Raw genomic sequence first — 22,380 nt, forward strand, 5'->3', positions numbered from 1 at the left:
GGTGTAGGGAGAGGTAGGTTTGATCTGTTGTTCAAGGTAAAATCCTGAGTGTGAATGTCAACGAGTGTTAGGGGGAAGCTTATATACTCTGCTGAACATGTGACAAAACCTGTGGGCACTGTTTTCTTTCATTCCAAGTTATTAATGTACTAGGGACACCTCATTAATCTGTTTGCTAACACAAAGGGAGGCATACAACTCATTAAAATGTTTTAGCTTGCATCTCTGCCTAGTTAGAATGCCCTTGAACTCACTGTGTCTCTTTTTAATGAGAAAATGTCAATGCCCTCAAAGTTAGAGACTTTAAATTCCTGTAATAGAATTCATTATTATGCTTGTTATATCCTTCATATTGGCAGTCTTTTTTCTAAATATTTTCTCATTCCTAATTTTGTGTCATTCTTTTAGGTTGCAATGCCTAATATCCACCTAGTTGTAATAAGTGATCTTGCTTAAAACATTTCAATGTTCCATAATCTTGCAATGTGTTTTTTTCAGATTGACAAATGAAGCATCTGAACTCTTTCAAAAGAAGAGGATATATTTCAGATGAATGAGCCTAATCATGGTAGATACATAAAAAGAAACAGAAAATTGTAAGCAGAATTAAAAATTATTTTTACTTTATCCATCATCATAAAAATTTTCTTGGCTTATCAGAATACTAAAAATTTAAACCCCAAACCAAAGGATTATCAAGACATTAAATTCATTCTATAACCAGCCTAAATAGATTTTTCAAATATGTTCCCCTTATACCATTATCCATTTTATCATTTCTAGAGACTGGATTCTACCCACAGTGTTATCTGAGCTCCTCAAGATCCTCGGTTATGACTTTCCTTCCTCTTCCCCATATTCCATGCAGCCATCCTCTGGATCAAACTACTCTTTATTTCATAATTTGTCTTTATTTTCTATTTATTATAGTATTATAGTAGCAGCTGGGTATTTAGTTAATGACCATTTACTTTTTAAATAGGCTTTCATCTTTTTATCCACATACCTAAAATTATCACCTTTTCCCTTACATTGTATTTCCTACAGTATATGCATTGTTTGCATTATTTTGTCTTAGAAAACTAGAACTCACAGGAGTTCAAGATATTACTTACTTGTAAATGTTTGAATATTTTAGGAAGTGTTGCTATATTTTTGGGGTCATACACTATTTTAACAGGATGCTTTAAATTTCTCAGGACTCATAACTCTCCAAATATGAGTGACCATGTTTAACCTACTGGGTTGCAAAGAAGAATGTGAACAGAGACTGTCACTTTTCTCAGATTTTCCAATCTTAACCTTAGCAACAGGAAATCAATCCAAACTTAATTATCATTGGAATACAACCATATCCTAGGCTTTGGGCTTTAATTAGTATTTCACTTTATGTGACATTAAATATATACCAGAGAGTACATTGTTTTATTTTTTGTTTTAATTTGGAAATGGGATTATTGATAATATCTTTTCTCCACCGGATTAATCAATTCTTCTTCCGAAGAAAACAGTCATCCTGTTGGGCAAAGAAAACAAAAAACAATGAATTATGTCTCTTGTAATTCTGTACAGCTTATAATGAGTAAGCTGTAAGTAAGCTTTCTCCCAAGTAAAGTGGGATTCAAAATGGCCTACAACTTTCAAAGGAATATTTAAACTAATGTTTTCCCTTCAGGGAAATTCTTGTGCTGCTTTATTCAAGTTTATTGTACTGTTTGTTGGGGGAAAATGTGCAGGAAAAAAATCCCTTTTTCAATGAGTAATTTTTTAATTTATTTTTGTTTTATGTGCACTGGTGTTTAGTCTGCACATATGTGAGAGTGTCAGATCTTATAGTCACAGAAAGTTGTGAGCTGCAATGTAGATGCTGGGAATTGAACCCAGGATCTTCTGGAAGAGTAGTCAGTGCTCTTAACTGCTGAGACATCTCTCCAGCTCTTTCAATGAGTTATTTTTAATTCCAGCAGCAGTAAGTACATTGAAAAGTTTAAAGAATCTTATGAATGCTGAGGCAAATATGACTGGTGTGTGCACATGACTAAAGGCTCATTCATGTTATTGTTATTATGTGCATAATGATGTGCACTTATTAAAATAGATATTACAAATGAAAGCAAGCTCAACTGTGGTTTATTTTTACAATTTCAAAGAAGCAGAAAGTAATATATAAATGTGTCCTGTCCCTTTGTATACATATCCACTTAAGTACAAACATAAGCTTAAGGATAAAGAATAAGAAAAAGTCATTAAATATATACATCAAAATGCCAAAGCTGGATATAGTGATGTATAAACATTTAACTGCACTCAGAAGACAGAAACAGTTCCTTGAAAAGTGAGGACTTCATTGTGAACTAATGTATGATTTTAGTTTAATCTAGGAAGATTTCACAGAATGGTGAATTTTGGTTGAGCTATGAACAATAGTAAACAAACAAGCAGGATAGAACATTCTAGTGATGTGATAGGAGAAAAATCAATGTGCTATCCACAATGAAATTGTAGAGATCAGTTTTATTCTCATATAACTCACAAACATACAAAAATAATAGATAGCTCCAAATGTAGTTCTGGAATGAACTCAAAGACAGGTGTTTGGATTGCAATTGCTTCACGATGGTGGATTAAAAAGAAGGTTGTCCTGTCATAAAGCTGAGGTGAAATAAGATAAGCAGTCAACTGAACAAGTGTAGCTAAAAAATTGCAAATTAAGTTGAATTAGCCTCATATGAAAACTACCCTGTTTAATTAATAACAAAGATCAAAGGCACATTTAATTATCAATAAGAATGTACAAAAGAGTTGGGTGAGACCACAGAATTTAAAATTTTTCTTGCATGGGGAGTTTATTTTTCCAGTATGCTTAATGATATGGCTTTATCTAAAATACTTTATTGATTTATACTTAAAGGGGCAACATTACTGAATGTATGAGTTGTAAAACATTTCTCAATGTAATAAAACATGTGTAACATATGAATATAAGTTATGTTGACAGCTGTTTCTTGTTGACTTGAATACGAGTATCAACTAGTGAAAGAAACAGGAAAGTATCACTTATTGATCTTACTGAAGCTGTCTGTTAGTTCACTTCCAAAGTATCTATTATTTGTATGTCTATGGATCTCTCCTTCATAATGGAATTGTCGAGATTCATCAGCATGCATACATAATTAAATTTATGAACAGAAATCATATTTTGTTTCCAAATTAGAATGCTTATTAGAAGATGAAGAGAGAATCAAATCAGTTACAAACAAAATTAAATAATTCTGGCATTATGATGTCATTGGTGTTATAAATTGAAAATTGTGTGACATACTCGATTTTTGCACACAAGTAACACCATCATGAACTCAGTTGTAGAACTGAGTGACTCCATCTTTGGAGAATTCTCTTATTGTTTAGATGTTGAATATAAAAATAATTTAAAAGACTCTGGAGATTTCATATCCTAGGGACAAAGGGTGGCAACATGTATCTGCAGCCTCCATAGCCAGACTCATAATCATAGTTTTCACAATGACAGCCCCTCCCTAGACTGCAAAGTGTCTCTGTATCCATAACCCTAGCCACACCTCTAGACTCTGAGGCCTTCCTAGCTGCAATCTAGGCTGAATCATAGTTAACATGCTTATTCATGCTGTCCAGAGAGTCAAGTTGGTCTATTCAAGGCAAAATATTTAGTGTGACAACTGAAACATGGTCACATGTTTTTATACCCTAGCAAGCAATGAGATCAAATATTTCTCATTTACTGTCCAATTTTCATGTAGTTCCATGTATCATGCTTGACAGAGTCCTAACACGTGAAAGAGCCATCCAACTCACCACTTTTTGTGAGTTTGCACTGCTTTCTGTTCATGGTGCTTTTGAAACCCATTTTCATGGAAAGAAATTTCTTATTTTAAAATCTAAACAGAGCTGTTTATAGACAAAACAAATAACCGAGTTGTAGTACTATGTTGAAATTACATATCCCTTGATACCCAGGTTTCTTTGAATTACTCTGTTTTGCTTATTATTAAATGAAATAATATAATTAAATTCAATTTATCATACCACTTCAGAACTATCTTATGCCTCACACTGGGTTTCTTGTCAAATGGTAGGAAACATTTCAAAGCTCTGAAGCCATCAGCCTACCTACTATGTGCAGCAGTAGTTAAATTCAAGGGAAAAAGCTCACGTGTATTCATCAGGATTTCCTCTTCTTTTATCATTATTTTAGAGCATTGATCCTCATAACCAGTAAGCTCTATTTTAATAATTGTTGAAAAATAAAACTTTATCTATAAACATGGCATAATCTTTTAAACATGAAAGACAGTTCATAATATTTAGAGATTTGTTTTTAAGCAGTATTACAAACTATTAAAATTTACCTTTTTATAATGATTTCCTTTCCTGTCTATTAGATATTCAAAGTATTATCATGACATACAGATTGCAGTCCCCTCACCTATACTGTGGCAGCTGCTACCTCATGTCCTCAGATCCATTCTTGTCCTTCTTATCAGTCACTCCAAGTGCTCACTACTACAGATTTCTCTGAGTCCATCCATTTTCATTCAAGACTTTTTATTTCCATGTAAAATCCATGATATCATTCAGTAATACATAGCTGCTTTCCCCATAATCATTTTTATTTTCCTTTCATTTGCCTATTATATGCTTATTTACAAGATAATAGCTAACTGGTGCCTCATGAGATAATAAGTATTTATTAGGATCGCAGATGTTGAGAATGTTCTGTTATAAATGACTGTAAAAGTCAGCAACCGTTTACACTGAAGACGCCTTGAAATTCTCTAAAAGATAATCAAGGTGTAAAAAGGTAGAATAGAAAAGTTAATATTCGGTATGAAAATGTTTTTCAGCCATCCCTAAGATACCATAACTCATCTGTATAAATACTCAGGGTTGCTGTAACGTTTGCCTAATCTTGACTCACAGATAGCCTCAAGTTTAAGTATAAAGATAAGTGACCTCTGTTCTATGTCTTTACCCATAGAGATAATTTTCATAATCTTTAATTTTACCATTGCTGTCTGTGACGATATCTGTTATCTGCGAAATACCAGAATATTTTTTAAATTTGAGTTAGAGGATATGTGATGGTGTGACCATGGTTATCTGTCACTGTAGGCTACATATTTGTGATATCTGGCTTCCATTTTGCCTTGCATCTTTAAATACATGCCCACGCATTCATGCTTTTGTGTGTGTGTGTGTGTGTGTGTGTGTGTGTGTGTGTGTGTGTGTGCTCAAGCATACACTTGCATGCATCCAACATCTGGGAATTTTTATTTTTAATATTACACGTTAGCATTTTTCTATGTTCTTCATTTTTATAGTTTATCCTTAATGATAAACAACATGATAATTTGAATATTTTATCCTCATTAATTCAAGCTGAAGCCACAAACTTACAAATAAATCAAGTAGGTTTTAGGATGTCACATTTTACTTACTTAGATTTGCCAATTATTTACTTGTTTGGGGGCTGACCTTGTTGTGATGTGTTATCCATAAGGTAAGCATATCTGTTCTGCAGAAAATAAGATATTCTGAATCCTTCCATTTATTCCTGCATAGATGCACAGAAGTCATAAATCAATATCTAATAATATAGTATAGTATAATAATTCTGTATTGTACTGAGCATCTACTACATTCACCATGATTTTATACCAATCACTCTTTTTTATTATTATAGTTAGTCCCTATCAATAGTATGGATAAATACTAATAATAAATAGAAAAATAATATCTGTTGTTATTACCTCCAATAGAGTCACTGGGATGCCATTACTCTGATGAAGTCCAGTAAAGCAATACACTCTGAAAACATGGACTCAAAGAAGTTCACCATAGCTGGGTGAGGAGCTCTTGGACTAAAGATTCTATTCCCATGATTAATAAGAAAGTATGGCAGCATTACTTACTACTCATTTGAATTCATACTATATATATTTGAAAGAGGCTAGAATTATGAATATGAAAAATCAGCTATGTGAATTCAAATGTCTTGATTGGCTATATTGGTGAATGGATCTGTTTTGAAATGAAATAATTTATTTGAAAACATTCAGTAAACAAAAACATAAAACAAGAGCCAGAGATAGCATTTCCATGAACAAATGATTAAATACTTCATGTGTGTTTTGATTTCTAGGAGAATAATATATTGCAAACTAAACCAGATTATCTATACATATTGAAGTTGGGAGTGTCTATAAACATGTTCAGATGATCAGCCATCTGAAAACCTTGAACTATTCAGATTCTCTTGGATTAATCCACAGTGATATTCATCCAAATATTGATTGGGTTAATCTTCTCATGGTCTCAAGTGTTTGTTTCCCAAGCAAGCCTTTCAGTAGAAGGTGAAGAACCCATATCCTCCATAGGTAAGTGGGCGGCTGTAGCCATTCCTGTAGCCTCCATAGCCAGAGCCCTATCCATAGCCACCAAAGCCACAGCCATAGCCCAGTCTGTGGAAACTGCCAACATAGTCATAGCTCAAGCCCCAAAGCCTCCAAAGCCATTGTCCAGGCCTCTGTAGTAGCTGTTGTAGTGACTCATGGTGTCAGAGATGGAAAGTTTAGCATGCTGTTCAAGATAAGATCTGGAGGACAAATGTCCTTATGTGTGGGGCAAGCTTATGTACACTAAGAAGAACATGGGATATGTAATATGCATTCCCTCGTTTTGCACCATTTTTCTTCAATTACAGCTACTTAAAAACTACTCATTATTACACTGTCCACTGGCAAGGGGAGTCTCTTTTAGTTCATTAAACTGTTGAATGTGCTTAGCTGCCAAATTAGTGTGGCCCTTAAAATCCCTCTCATCACATAATGAGATGGAGTTGCTGCATCTTCAAAGTCTGGATCTACCAAACCACTAATAGAACTCCTCATAGCTGGAATGTCTGAGTGATCACATCTAACAATGTCTTGTTCTCAATTAGACCTGTTCATATCCAGTTTTTCTTAGATGCTTAGCTTACAAAGTAAATCAAAGGGTTGTGTTCAATTTGAGGCTCTGCATTCTTTCTTACCCTGTAAAATTATTTTATTCCTCAAACGCTAAAGTAAATTAACTATCTGTTTTGGAGAAATAGGAAGAATGCATGTGTAAGTCAGAGCGAATCATTTCTACTGTGTTGGAGCAGTAATGAACTCTACACACTAAAGGAAGGACTGCTTTGCTTTTTCCAGTGTTAGTGTATTGAGCGCCATAATTAATATTTGCTTTACACACTCTTCCTTTTGGCTTTTACAGTTGGTGAGCCAATGTTGATATTATATTGAAAGTCTACACTTGGTCTATTAGGGTTCAATCTTATTATGGTATAGTTCTGTAAGTGGTGACAGTGGTGTGAAAAAAATCCAAAACAGAAGTCAAACAACAGTAATAAAAATTCATTTCAAAGATGGCTATAAATGAGACATTATCTCCAATTATGACACTCTTCTCTGTACATCTATATAATGTGTCACCAAAAGGATCCATCATCATATTGTCTACTTTTGACCATACTTCACCTACCAGCTCTTAAACCATGTATCTGATTATACCATGAGACTCGTGCTACTTAATTGACTTTATATTTGCGACGGTTTTTAGGTTTCAGAAAAAAATTAGCATAAACATGATGTCTTCATTATCCCCCCAAACATACACAAAATAGTGTCCCTGTATAAACAGATTTCAGGAATATTGCACATTTATCACAAAGGGTGGCGCAATTGTGATAGACTCACAGTTTGATAAGAGTCTGTGTTCATGTTTTGCATTTCTAGGGCTTGACAACTTCATGGAGTCATGCAAACATGAATGCAAATATCAAGTAAAATAGGTTCATCAAGCTAAATGGAATCTCTTTTTTCATACAGTCTTCTCTCAGTACACCTCCCAATCTCCTGGAAAATATTGAGGTTTTTATTGCTCATAGTTGTTTACAGTTCTTTATTTTGCCAGAATATCATGTAGACAGAGTCACATAGTATTATAACTTTTCACTATGACCTCTTCATTTCACCAAATACATTTTAGAGTCTTCCTTTCCCTCCCTGATAACTCATTTCTAGTTTATCTCTAGATATGATCCCCTGTCATGAATATAACACTTTGTCTATCTACTTACTCTTTAAAAGAAGTGTTTATTCTTATACAGTTTTGTTAACTGTGAAAACAACTTCAATAAATCCTTTGTATTTTCATGTGCACATAAATTTTGAGCTCATCTGGGTAAACATCAAGGAGGAAAACTGCTGAATTGTCTGGGAAGAAAATGTTTAGCTTTGAAGGAAATTGCCAAATAGTCTTCCTACTGTGCAGTCCTTATCTGCAGTCCTGGCAGCAAAAGATGTTCCCCTTGCTCCATACCCAGGTCAGCACTCATTGCTGTCAGTGGTTGAAACTCAATCCATTCTGGTATGTATGTGAATATCATTTTCAGACTATCACCTGTTCTGTATCCTCTCATATGTCGGCATGCTATGGTGAAATAAATGAAATGAAATTTTGAAAACCATCTGCCTTTATTCAATGTAATTAATTCTTTTCTCTTATGTGTATACATTTCCACTGTAACATTTCCACGTTCCCTTTGCTTGTTCTATGCCTTTGTCTATGATGTTAGAGAAGTACTATAAATAAGTATTGAGTATATTCCAGATTCTAGTCCTTACAAATAGGCTTTGTGCCTCTTGTACAATTTGCTGAATGCATACAAATATTCAGGATTTTTTTTTAAGTTCCAATCATTTCCATCTTAAAAAGAGCATAAAATCATCAATGTATTTCATCTCCATTTGCTCTGAAGTATAATGTATGAGGTGATGAATCGCATAATAAACATTTAAGTATGACATTTGGTGAATTGTTTATACTTGTCTCCCTCATGACTTACAACTGTCCATGAATTGCATTCAATTGTGATCCAAAAGTAGCAATTAAAAAATCCAAAAATGTCATAAACTTCAAATTTTTCACCATTATAGATAACATTAACTATGATTCCATTCATTGTCTTCATATCTGGCATATCTCCTCGTCGAGCTGTATAAGCCAAACACCAATTAGCTGCTTACCCATCTCAGTCATCAGAACAATTGCTATGAAATACCACAGTGTGTATTTCCATAATCTTTGTGTGGCTAATGCCATGTCATAATGCCAACATCATATTTCTGGTTTTATTGCATGGGCAGGCACAGTACCATCTGATATCATCAAGATAAAGATGATTATAGTAATTTTTTAAGATAGAGAGACAGCTCTTACGAAATTTTATAAATATTTCTCAATTATAATTATTAATCTCCTTCTATTTTATATTAATTTAATTTTCCCATCTAAGTACATAAATAAGAATATGTTATTTAGAGAGTTTCACATGTCATAGCACTGAGGTTGAATTAATGCCATATTGATCCTTGGGAAAATATCTCAGTGTGTCTATACTAACAACACCAAGCTTACTCTAATGTTCACATCTTCAAATATTGTCGCTATTCTTTATGGTAAAAATCACACTCCCAAGAGACTGTCATTTTTCTAGGATTTAACTCCAGCTTCAGTTGATCTTGTCAAATCCCCTGAGAAGTCTCAATGAGAAAATGTCTATACCATGGCTTCTGTTCGTGTGTGTGTGTGTGTGTGTGTGTGTGTGTGTGTGTGTGTGTGTGTGTGTGTATGATTTATTCTTTGAGCATTTTGTACAGTATATTTTTATTATATTCTTTCCAGTCCCCCAAATCTTCCTACACCCTACTCTTCTCCCTCTCTATGCAACTTCATGTTCTTTCTTTCTCTTAAAAGAAAAATAAAAAGCTATTTAAAACCGTGGTGTCTGGTTTATGACAGTCAAATACTCATGAGCACAAGGGGACTACCTTGAAGTGTGGTTGTTATTCCCAGTGTTATTCCATTAAAGAAAACTTATTTTCCTCTCCCAGCAGCAATAATTTGTGAATAGCTTCTTGACTAGAGGTTGGGCATCATGTCAACTTTCTCACTGCCATGCTGGGAATTTGTCTGAGTTGAGCTTGTACAGGTCTTAGGCATGCTGTCACAGTCTCTGTGAGTTCATATATGCATCTATCCTGGTATGTCTATAAAACCGTTTTCTTAAAATCACCCAACACTTCTGCCTCTTACAGTCTTTCTGCCCCCTAGTCAGCATAGATCAATAAGCCTTCAGGGGATGAGTTTGATAAAGATATCTCATTCAGGAGTGAGCATTCTAATGTCTTCATTCTCTATACATTTTCCAGTTGTGTGACTACCCATTAATTATCATCTACTATAAGGAGAAGCTTCTTTACTGAGTGTTGAGTGATGCACTGAAAATGGGTACAGCAGTATGCCATAAGGAGTCATTTTATTGTAATGTTAATTTAGAAGAAAATAATAGCTATGCTTTTTTTCTCCTGGGCCCATGCCTATCTAGTCTCAGATTCTTGGCTTTATTAACAATATCAGATATGGGTTCCATCTCATGGAGTGTGCCTTATATCTAATCAAATGGTGATTGATTACTCATTTTAAATGTCAATATTTGCACCAGTGGGTATGTCTTTCAGGAATATAGTTCCTTTCAAGGTATTTGTGATGACTGAATCCATGGCTTCATTTGGTTCTATGTCTGGCTTTCCTGTTCTCTAATTTTTCCATTGTACATGTCAGGTTGGTACTAAAGCCTTCTTTTTGTGGATGTCTTGATTATATCAGTTGATGTTGGAAGACACAGCCTAATATTATGTGTGCTAAAATTCCCTTTGGTTGGATCCAAGACTATGTTAGAGCAAAGAATGTGAGCTGAGGGTTAAGCCTATGTGTATTCATACTCCCTTTATGGCTGTGGATGTAGCCAGCTGTCGCAAGTTCCTACCTTGACTTCCCTGAAGTGATGAAGAGCAATCTAAAACCGTGAGCTAAAATAAACTGTTTCTCCAAGTCATTTTTGTCAGAATGTTGGATCATATCAACAGAAATGAAACTTGGACAACAATCATTAAAGTTGGGCCATGTGCTCACTCTGTATCTCTGACAAAGATTTCCATTGAAGCCCATGGACACCTTCATTAGACATGATTTTATTTTCTTAATGACCATTTGATTATCCTATTTTTAGAATTCCCTGATTAAATATTTTATTCCTTTTAGCTGGATTCACAATATACTATATTGATTTATAGAAGTTATTTTAATGGAGAGATCTTGTAAAGATTTTTTTCTGACAAAATTATTTCTCATCATGATATTGTTACTTTAAGATCATGTCTATGTAATAGATTTATTTCCTTTAATTTTGCTACTAATTTATTTATTTATTCATTCATTTTTGACACTTTAGTAAGTTATTTATTTGACTCATCTGAGTTTTTTTAGAGATATGTTGTAAATATTTACAGTATGTCAATTGTGAACAGATAAATAGTTTTAAAAACAACAACCTAAGGTGAAGGGAAGGTTCATGGTGAGTGGGAGGAGAGGAGGGAGGGGGAACTGTGGTTGTCATGTGAAATGAAAAAAAAAACTTTTAAATTAACAAAAGTGTAATAATTCATTCATTTAAAGGAGAGGGGAGATAAAGAGGGGACAGAGAGAGAGAGAGAGAGAGAGAGAGAGAGAGAGAGAGAGAATGCACATACCATGACCAGTGAGTCAAGATCAGAGTACAACTTGTGGATAAGTTTACTCTTTCCACCAAGATTTCCAAGAATCAAAATCAGGCTGCCAGCCTTGGTGACAGACACCCTTATCCACTGAATGTTCTCACTGGCCCCTAAAATGATTTCTTAATAGCATAATATCCAATATATTATTATTATGTTTCATTTATGCAGTTATTTTTGTCCAGATTTATAGACTTTTGCATCTCATATGCTATTTTAACTTCTTTGTATAGTGTCTTCCAGACATACCTCATTTTATCATGCATTTTAAGATTGAAATATATAGGTATTTACTTGATTCTCAAGTATTTCATTCTCATCAAGTCAATTAGAATCTATCTAAATCACAAATCAATCAAAAAGTTTTAATGATGTGACCTGCCAGATCTTTACTCTTTTGTGGGCTGATGATCCCATGATACCTTATGGCTAAGGCAGGTGAAATCTTTTCTTAAAGAAGAAATGTGTCCTACAGCTTAATTCAATTTTAAATCAATGCAATCTGACAATTGGTGGAATAAATATGATAAAATGCAATTATCTAGGAGCAACAAATGCTGTCTATCAATAACGATATTGATTTTGTTTAGATATTTAAAATGTTTCCTCAAACTGTAATGCCATTAACTACTTTGGAATTGCAAGGTTACATGTGAAACTCTGACTTTGTCAAACACGCTAGTGCAGTTTTCCATAGTGACTTTGAATAGGGAGGTCTTCCTTTACTGGAGGAAATGCGCTGTTCAGAAAAGTATTCTAAGTTTTTCACATATATATTTTTATTTTAATTTATTTATGTTTATTTATTTATTATACTTCATTTTATTTCAAATTTATTTTTCAGAGTAAACTTTAGAGTTGGCACTCATTATAGGTAGCTTCCTTCCATAAATAAACCCATGATTTTATGACAGAATATTGTAATAAATAAATGTGGCCAGCTAGCTCCAAGTAAATCCTACAGAGAAACATACAGTCATAAACATCTCATACGTCATTTGCCTGCACCAGAGTACACTACACTATCATTCGAATAATGAGCAAGAGGAATCAGAGTGGCTGGTCTCACTGAAATGGGGTTAGAATCTGGATTTATCTTCATCAAAGTATTTGCCCCTCTGAAGAATCTTTCCTATCTAAAAAAGCACAACACAAATATATAGCAGACAGCTTCCCAGTAGAACTCATATTCTTATCTTCCTCTTATCAAATATCAGATAAAAGAAATTTAAATTTATTTTTGTAACAAAACTCATATATTTTTCTCTGGGAAATGGTGAGATTTTATTCCTCATTTACATTAGCAAATGCATAACCAGAGGTGAAAGAAATCCATGAAATACCCATTTTTCCGGCTGATGGGTAACTAAACTTGTTCATTACAAGAAATTTGGCCAATTTCATAAGGCTGCAGGCCAACAGAAGTAGCAATGTGGACTAGTTGATACCACTGACCCTAACTTTTAGTTTTCCATTATCGTATGCTTAATATTTCTGGATGCTGATCATTTGTAAGAATACAACTAATTTGCACATCTTCAGATTAGGAAGAAAACATGATATGGATTTGTCAAATATTGGTTATTTTGAATAGATGTTCAACATTATTTTATTTTAACATTACATTTCTTATCATTGAAACAATAAAAAGATATATCTTTAGCTAAACAAAATGTGTTTACTACTCCTGTGTGTCTGAAGTTGTATATGAAAGTACACAGAATTTTAATGTCTTGAATTTTTAAAATAATGTTTTTATTTATTCTTTGAAAATTTCATACACTATATTTTAATCATATTTATATGCCTCCCCCCAATTTTCCCACACCCTCTCCCCCTAACCACCCAACTTTATAGTCTCTTTCATTCTCTTAAAAATCCTGTATTGTGTGTGTGTGTGTGTCTGTGTGTGTGTGTGTGTGTGTGTGTGTGTGTATACTCATGCTACTGTCATTGCTATTGACCACCATACCTTGATCACAAGACCCTATTGCTGAAGATACCACAGACATTGGTTATAGAACATGGAGAGAGAAAATTGGTTCTGACCAGGAAGTTTTTTTCCTCCTGGCAAGAGCTCACAGTACTGGGTCGTTCTATGTCTTTAATATTCATACCCAATATGGGATAGAGAAAGAATCTTTAATATTCTTACCCAGTTATGAACCCTGTGAACTGTAATAATGGCTGGTGTGGCAAGTTATGCTCATGAGTACAATAATGGCACAAATGTTACAGAGGTAACCAACCACTCACTTTGTGATAGAATTAAAACCCATTCTACACCAGGAAACAGATACCTAATACTATACATTTGGCTAAGAACTCATGGTTAGGAAGCTAACAGGTCCCAGGGATGAGCCTAATACTACTTTCTGCTAAATGGACTCCTTGAATTTGTATTTCTCTACCATCAACAGATTCGTATAGCTCTCATATCTCATCAGAGGTTTTTCTGTATTCAATGGTCAATTTCTGCATTGTAGTCAACCAGTCAAGGTACACAAAAATGATCAGTGGAGTGGCTCAGCCAGAAACAGCACATTCATATTAACAAACCTCACTCCAAGTTTCAGGGGACATAGGCAAAGAATAGGTGGAAAGATTGTTGGAGCCAGAGTTCAGAGAGATTTTGAGAGAAACTGTGTTTTTGGACATGACAAGACCCTCTAATTAATGAGCTGCCAAAAGCTGTTGTTGCCTCCACAAGATCAAGCTAGTCATCATCCCACCAAAATGTGTGAGACCATGAATAGGGAAGGAGATCATGAGTCCCATGTCTAACTGAGAAGCTATGGGTAGATTATGGCTTCTAAGAAAGAGGGATTTATTGTTTTTAAGGGTTTGGTTCTTGGTAAATCAATCTTGCTATATTGGCCCCATACCCAAAGTAGAGAAACAACAAAAATTTTAGTCTCTGGGATAATTTTTTAAAAATTGGGAATTATGGAGTTGAATGGTTCTGGGAGGATTTAATACAACTAGTTGGAATGAGTATGATCAAAATACATTGAAAGAATCTATCAAAAAAGTAATACAAATATGTTGTTAAAAACATTCCTATAAATTCAGTGCCATGGTTTACTAGTAGGTTTATGTGTATACATAATTATCACAATATATAAAGTATAGTGTATATGTTGTATAGTGCAGTATTTAATTCACAGGCAGTTGAGGAAAACTACAAAATGCTACTATGATATTTGTACTTCATCATGTGACTCATTTCCTATGTGTGTGTATTTGGGAAATTTGTTTATTTGCACATATGCAGAGGTCAGAGGAAGACATTAATAACCATACCTTTTTACTCTCTGCCTTTTTCTCTTGAAACAGGGTTTCTCACAGAACCAGAAGCTTACATTTCCTTGTTATGCTTGGTTTTGTTTTGTTTGGTTTTGTTTTGTTTTGTTTGGTTTGGTTTGGTTTGGCTAGGCAGGTTGACCAGCAAGATCAGTGGTTCTCAACCTTTCCAATGCTTCTGTCCTTTAATACACTTCCTTGTGTTCAGGTGACCCTCAACCATAAAATTGCTTTCATTGCCACATAACTGTAATTCTACTACTGTTATGAATCATGATGTAAATACCTGTGTTTTTTGATGGTCTTAGGTGACCCTTGTGAGTAATTTAACCCTCCAAAGGAGCCGGGACCCACAGGATGAGAACCACTGCTCTCAAGCCTCTCTTCAGACCGCCTCTTACCCCATCACTGTGACTACAGGTATGTGCCCCTGCACCTGGATTTTATGTAGTTCTTAGTGATTGAAACTGAGGTCTCAATAGTTGTGCAATGGACTCTTTTACCCACCTCAACTACTGAGACATTGACTCAGCCCCTCATGTCGTATTTTAGAATTCTTTCCTGTGTAAGCTGATGTCAGTGTCAACACTGAACCGAGTTTGTCTAGTATATTACAAACACATTACAAAATGCATTAATATAAGAGTCTCATACACAATGTAAGTTAGGATAATTTATTACAAAGGATCAAAATAGCTCTACATTTAAGCCATGACAGGAGAGAAACAAGGGAACATAATATGGAGAATTATAAGATGGTGCGCATTCTTAAAGTCTTAGCTCTTCATTTGTTTCCCTCTTGACTTGGTTCACAGCATATTTGCTTAATGTAGTCCTTATACGAGGTTGGGGTAATGTTCTTATATTTGAGATTCTGGTTCCTCAGGAAAGCATTTCAGTAGAAGCGGGAGAATCCAAATCCTCCATAGTAAAGTGGGCGGCGGTAGCCATAACCATAGCCTCCATAACCAGAGCCATATCCATAGCCTCCAAAGCCACAGCCACAGCCATAGCCATAACCTAGGTTCCCAAAACCTCGGTAGCCATAGCCCAGGCCTCCATAGTAACTGCCGTAGTAGCTCATGATGTCAAGAGTGGTAGTTTTGGTTTGCTGTTCAAGGATGGATCTTGAGTGTGAGCATTATCCCGTGCAGAAGGTTTTTATACTCTAGCAGGAGCAGGTGACAAGTCATGTGCATACCCTTCCCTTGTGTCACTATAGATGTTTCTTGCAGTGTAGCAACTCATTGCTCTGCTATCTTCTCCTGACATGCAGAGGCCCTCATGCTCATTAAAATACTTGACATTGCTTAATGCTCTATTTAGAATGTCCTTGAACTTATTGGTTTGCTTTCATGAGAAGAAATGGTTGACTAGCCAAAATTCACACACACCAAACCCTGAATAAAATGGCTTATTACCAAGGGTATTACATCATCTACATGGGGTGGGAATATTTTGATACAAAATTAGGCATTTCTGCTCTGTTACCTCTCAAATTGATAACTTCATCTCCAACCATACCCATGGCTATTTGTTTAGCATGCAGTTGTCAAATCCATACTTATCACAAAGCATTCTCCCCAGGCCAACAAAGGTTCTCTTAATCCTGAATGAGACAAAAATCAATGTTTAATGATTTGTTTGTTGAAATTTACTTATTGTATGTGATGATTTGTAAAAATGATTTATCAAAAATGGTTGATTAAAACTGAAACAACATACAGAAATCTCAAAACAATAAACCACTTAAAATTAAATTTGGTTCAAAAAGAAAACTTTTATAAAAGAAAATTACAGGTTAGCATTGCTTTCATGATAAATGTTATAAAATATGTAATTTAGAGAAAGAACATTAATTATTCACAAAATGTTTCAGTTAAAAATAGCAATATATAAATTAACTATGCAAGATAAAATTGAAGTCTAAAATACAAATTTATCACTGAATATGGTATCAGATAATACAACTTCAGATAATTATAGTAAAGGATTTGTGAGAGTTGTGGTTTAATAATTGTTCATTTTTTCAAGAAGGCCATTAAAATGGGAACACATCATTCCATGAACTGTTGAAAAAAATGTCAAACTCTCTGAATAAATAAGTAGATGATATTATGTATATCTTACATTGAGACAGCTAGTTAAAGGAGAATAAGTACTAAGGACTCCCTAGTAACATTACTAGACTTTGGTTCAGTGTTACAATATGATGCTTCATTGAGCTACTTGATATACATTTCCTTATAATTAGTTAGAATGATCTTGATATTAGCTAGAGGTCACATGGCCATATAAATTAATTTTATGACTATTAATAACTAGAAATCAGGGGTTATCAAAAATCATTGCTGTAAAGTAGAGCTCACATCAATATAATTTTTATTAAGACTTTAGCAAGTCTTATGTCATATTAAATGCCTTGTCACCACCTTCAGTGATGATTGATAGGTTTCCAGGGACTGGAAGTCAGTAAATGAGCCACTGGGAAAGACCAGCTGTAGCTCTCTGTCTCTTGAACTTTAGCTATAATATTTATTTTTCATTGACTTAATAAGAATAAATTGTATCCTCAGAAGAGAAACAATTGCCTTCATCACAAATGCTATAAGAAGAATGAACAATAAGATATATGACTAAAGTTAGGACCACATTGCAATGCCACATTAAACACATTTAATGGAAAATGATTATAGAGATATTTCCCAATGTAAAATATACTGCAGAAATTTCAGATGAAAAATTACTATCTTGAGAGTGAAAGAAGAAATAACTGTTGTGGTAAAATATCCAATATTTATGGAATAACTCTAAATTACTATTGAACAGCTGTATGTACACTGACAGCTCTTAAATCTTATGACAACAAGCTTGTAAAGTGTATAATTCATCTTCTTGGCTCACTGTAAGTGGGAGATGGATTAGATACAATGAAACCTCAGAGACCCTGGATTTTTTCTAATGGATCATTCTCTCAACATTCTTAGATCCTAACTCTGTAGCAGAGACCAAAGGTCCAGTACATTCCAGTTTTTTAAAAAAGGTAAAATAACAGTTTCCAAAGCACCAAACCCATCTGGTCTGAAGATGCTGTCTTGTTACAGACACAATCATACCATGAGCCACCTAGTTCCCAAAGTCACATCCCAGGTAACCAAGTTTGATGCCAGAATAGCTGAAAGTACATATTTTAGCATATTCCGTGATAATGCGGCCAGTCTTTGACACATGGAATATTTATATATAATAATATTCTTGAAAATATCAGTAATTTATTTTAGCAATATGTGATGATTTGTCCTCAAGTCTACTAAAAGTCATAAACATTGATCAATTGTTTTTTTGTGGTTGTGCTTCTATTTACAACATGTTGATTTTGAGTACAACTTTGGTATCTCTGTCCTTCAGAGCATTCATGTCCTACACTTTTTAAATACTATTCCATGTTTTTTCTCTTGGAGGATACCTCCTACATATTTCTAAATCAAAGGTTACTTCCAAATTTGTCACACTCCACATGTTGAAAGCTTGAGCCAAAGCCGTAATTTGTTTGGATGGGTTCTGGAAACAAAGTTGGAACCCGAAGGAGTCCACTGTGTGCTCAGCTCAGGAGTCCGTAGCCTCTTGCAATCAGGGTTTGTAAATTTGGGCAAAGATCGTCCAAGTTTCCCTCCATGTTGACCAGTACCTAGTGAGAGGCTTTTAGCCTCCTTCAGGGTGCAAGAACCAAATCACGTTGACATACTTCAGGTTCATTCAAATCTGAGTCCTTTTGAATAAGGTAGAGCAAAAAAAAAAAAAAAAGAATCCACTTAAACTGTTCTTCCCTTAATTAGACGAGACCCAATTAAGGAGGCTTACATTTTTTATTTGATTTGCTTGCTGAGTTTGCTTTCTGTGAAGCCTACTCTGCCCATAATGAAAAGCGTTGATGCACTCCGTAAATTCAGATGTGAGCTTCCCAGTCAACTCTGCATCAGGCTTCACAGCATAAGCATCACTCTTATTGCATCATCCCAGGTGTGTCCTTCAATCCTGTCCTTTCCTTCTTTATCTTCCACAGAATCAAATGACTCTCTTCCCATTAATGTTCTATGTATTCATATTTGAGTCCTAGAAGGACAAAGTAGGCAAGCAGGGGTACCTAGATACTATAATAATGGAAAATTCCGACAAGCTAGGGATTTCAACCACCATAGCATTCAAACCTGACATATCATCCTTCTGTTTCTGTCACGTTGGGAGGCTGGTGAGCAACTTCCCTGCACTTACAGTCCTGTAAAAATACAGCCACATGACCATGTACAACATGAAAGACCTGTAATGAGAAAATGACTACCTCATAGATTTATTGATTTATGGTTCTGTAATTTTTGTCCTCATTTTTGAATGTGTTCCAACTCACCCGAAATATCTATAGTAAAACCGCGTGGCATGTGATAGCAGCAACAACATCACACAGCTTCTGCTTCTGCTTCTTTGGTTGCATCATTCTTTCACTCAAGTGCTTCTTTTAACCTTGTGTTATTTCATTGACTGTAACCTCTAAGCATTTGGAATCACTGCCTGTATCATCAGTATGACCATAATATGGCCATGAAACAAACAAAAAATCGCTAGGGACTACAGAGTTGAAAAATCTGTGATGGTTATTGTCCATCATTCATTTCCATTTTCACTATGACAATCTTGAATACCAATAACAAAGAGGAAGAAAGGATTAAAGAATTTGCTTCACTGAGAGACAATGAAATTAACAGTTTGATAAAGACTATACCAGGTATGGAGAAATTTCTACTGACCTGGATTGAATGCCATGTGCAGTAACATATCTCTCTCTGTTCCATAATAATCTTGGCCAAGCAAGAATTGGTTGAAATACAATTTTCAATGTTTTATTGAAAATAATTTCATAACTTTTCTTCTCCCTTTCCTCCCTCCAGCCCCTCCCAAGCTACCCTCACTTGAAGTCTTTCCTTGCCCCCCAACTCTCAATTAAGTAGTCTCTTTTTTATTATTGTTACATAATACATGTGTATACAAATATATAAATAAAACCTGCTTTGTCTGATTTTCTTGTGCACATATGATTTAAAGGCTAGACATTCTGCATTGGAAAACACATGAGTTGGTTCATCCAGAGAGGACATTAATTCTCTTCCCAAGAGTCATTAATTGCTAGAGTTCTTTGTTTAGTGATGGAACTCCATGACAATTTCCCCCCTCCATGTAAACATGTACATTGATATTTCTGTTCTTGTCTTGTTCATGCAGCCATTTCCAGGAAACACATACACAACAGACTTTCTGGCATTTCAGCTCTTCTGATCCTTCTTCCTCGTCTTCTCTGTTGTTCCTTGACCCACAAATGCAGGCATCGTGATGAAGACATATCTATTGGAGTTCTGGACTCCCCATGCTCTGCTGATCTCTGCATTGTGTCTACTTATGGTTTTCTGGGGTGGTTGTCACTTACTGTGAAGAGAAGCTTCTTTGATATGTGGTTATAGCTACACTTACCTGCCAGTTAAAAATAAGATTCAGAAATTTACTAGGGGAACTGTTTGTCTATCAAAGTAACAGATTCTTTTCTAAGGTCCAGTCCTTACTAGCCCCAGAAGGTTGGCTAGGTTTCCAGTATCAGGCATGGTTTTCCTCTGTGTACTATGTATATGATGTCTTCAGCTATAATGGCCCACTCCTGAGAGGCACCCAAGGGTTATCCCAATAGCCTATGTTAGTTTACCCCAAATCTAAATAGTGTATGTCTCTTAATATGCTGCCTTTTTGGTGCAAGCAAGGACTTGCATCAGGTTCTAAGTTACCCTGTCTGAGGAGGTCCATTTGGCAGGCTGTCCCTATCACTGAAGAAAATGTGATGAAATTTGAGGAGGATTGCAACATCTGAGACTACATCCAGTACCTGCTTGGGGATGAGATGATGTCACCAAAAGTGTTTAAGTGACACCTGGAAGAAAGCATTCAAGAAATTTGTGCACACTTTCAAAGGAATTGGCAAGTGCAAGGAGGCTGAAAAATGAAGAAGTTTGTGACAGAGATGGCAAGCATCTAACCTGGATGTAAATGAGGGTGACATGAAGTGGCTCCACTTAAGGTCCTTTCTGGGGATCTGGCAAAAACACAAGCATAGGTAGCTGAAGAGTATTCAAAAGAAGTTAAAACTGTTGAGAAGAAAAGTCTCCAAATGTGTTCAACAGAAAGGCTTAAGAGAAGTTATTGCAGCCTTAAGAAGGTCCTTCAAGAGCTTGAAAACATGGACCTCAACACTACAATGTGTTAAGTTCCTGAAAGAACTATTTGTGATTTATTATCTGCTTAAAAGCTGATGTAATAATAGTAGTAATAATGATGTCATAAGCTTGGTGGGGCAGGTGGCTCAGTGGGCAGTGGTGGTTGCTGCCAAGCCAGATAATCAGAGGTTCAAGCTTAGAGCATGGTAGAAGGAGAGAACCGAGTCCTACAGGTTGTCCTCTGAATGCCACACACATCCTGTGGCATGGGTGTCCCCTTCCACGGCACTGATATACACACAAAATTAAAGAAGGTATGTAATAACATGTGTAATTTTATTTTATAATTAATTTAATTTTACATATTAGCTATGGATTCCCCTGTCCTCCCTCCCCCCACCCCACCCAGCCTTCCCCCCATTTCTCCCTTAATTCCCACCTCCTCCAAGGCAAGGTCTCCCCTGGGGATTCAGCATGGCCTGGTACATTCAGATGAGGCAGGTCCAGTCCCCTTCTCCCTACACCAAGGCTGAGCAAAATGTCTCAGCATAGTCCTTAGGTTCCAGAAAGCCAGCTCATGCACTAAGGACAGGTCCTGGCTCCACTGCCTGGGGGCCTCCCAAACAATTCAAGCTAAACAACTGTCTCACTTATCCAGAGGACCTGATCCAGTTCCATGGTGGCTCCTCAGCTATTGGTTCATAGTTCATGTGTTTCCACTAGTTTGGCTATTTGTCCCTGTGCTTTTTCCAATCATGGTCTTAATATCTCTTGCTCATACAATCCCTCCTCTCTCTCGCCAATTGGACTCCTCCCTGCCCCCACACACATATGTAATAACATTTAAAATGGAATTTTAGAAAAAAAACAAACCAGACAAACTACCAGAAGAGATTCTGAAAATAGTGGCATCCCTTTGACCAGAGCCTCAGGTACTTCAGGTGCACTCCAGAAGAAGCCATTGTTACCACAGGACATGTCACCTTCCTTGTGTCATTGCCCCTGAGGACCCTTGAGTGAGGCAGATTAGTTGGAAAGTGATTACCATAACCTGGAAGATGTAGGCTTAAAACCCCATGTCAGGATCTTAGCTCTAAGCTAAAAAAGAAAGATTCAACTCCCACCTAGATAAG

General features: G+C 35.5%; 1 protein-coding gene across 1 annotated transcript; it reads right to left on the reverse strand.

Moving 5' to 3' along the window:
- Positions 1-15,891: 15,891 nt before the first annotated feature.
- LOC118593752 (keratin-associated protein 19-5) lies at positions 15,892-16,080 on the reverse strand. Its single transcript, XM_036203265.1, has one exon. It carries the CDS (start codon positions 16,078-16,080, stop codon positions 15,892-15,894), a length of 189 nt encoding a protein of 62 aa, XP_036059158.1.
- Positions 16,081-22,380: the final 6,300 nt, after the last annotated feature.

Source organism: Onychomys torridus, chromosome 12 (genome assembly GCF_903995425.1).
Source record: "Onychomys torridus chromosome 12, mOncTor1.1, whole genome shotgun sequence".
Lineage (NCBI taxonomy): Eukaryota > Metazoa > Chordata > Mammalia > Rodentia > Cricetidae > Onychomys > Onychomys torridus.

Coding starts and splice junctions, on each gene's coding strand:
- LOC118593752 (XM_036203265.1), bottom strand. CDS start 16,080: ATGAGCTACTACGGCAGTTACTATGGAGGCCTGGGCTATGGCTACCGA.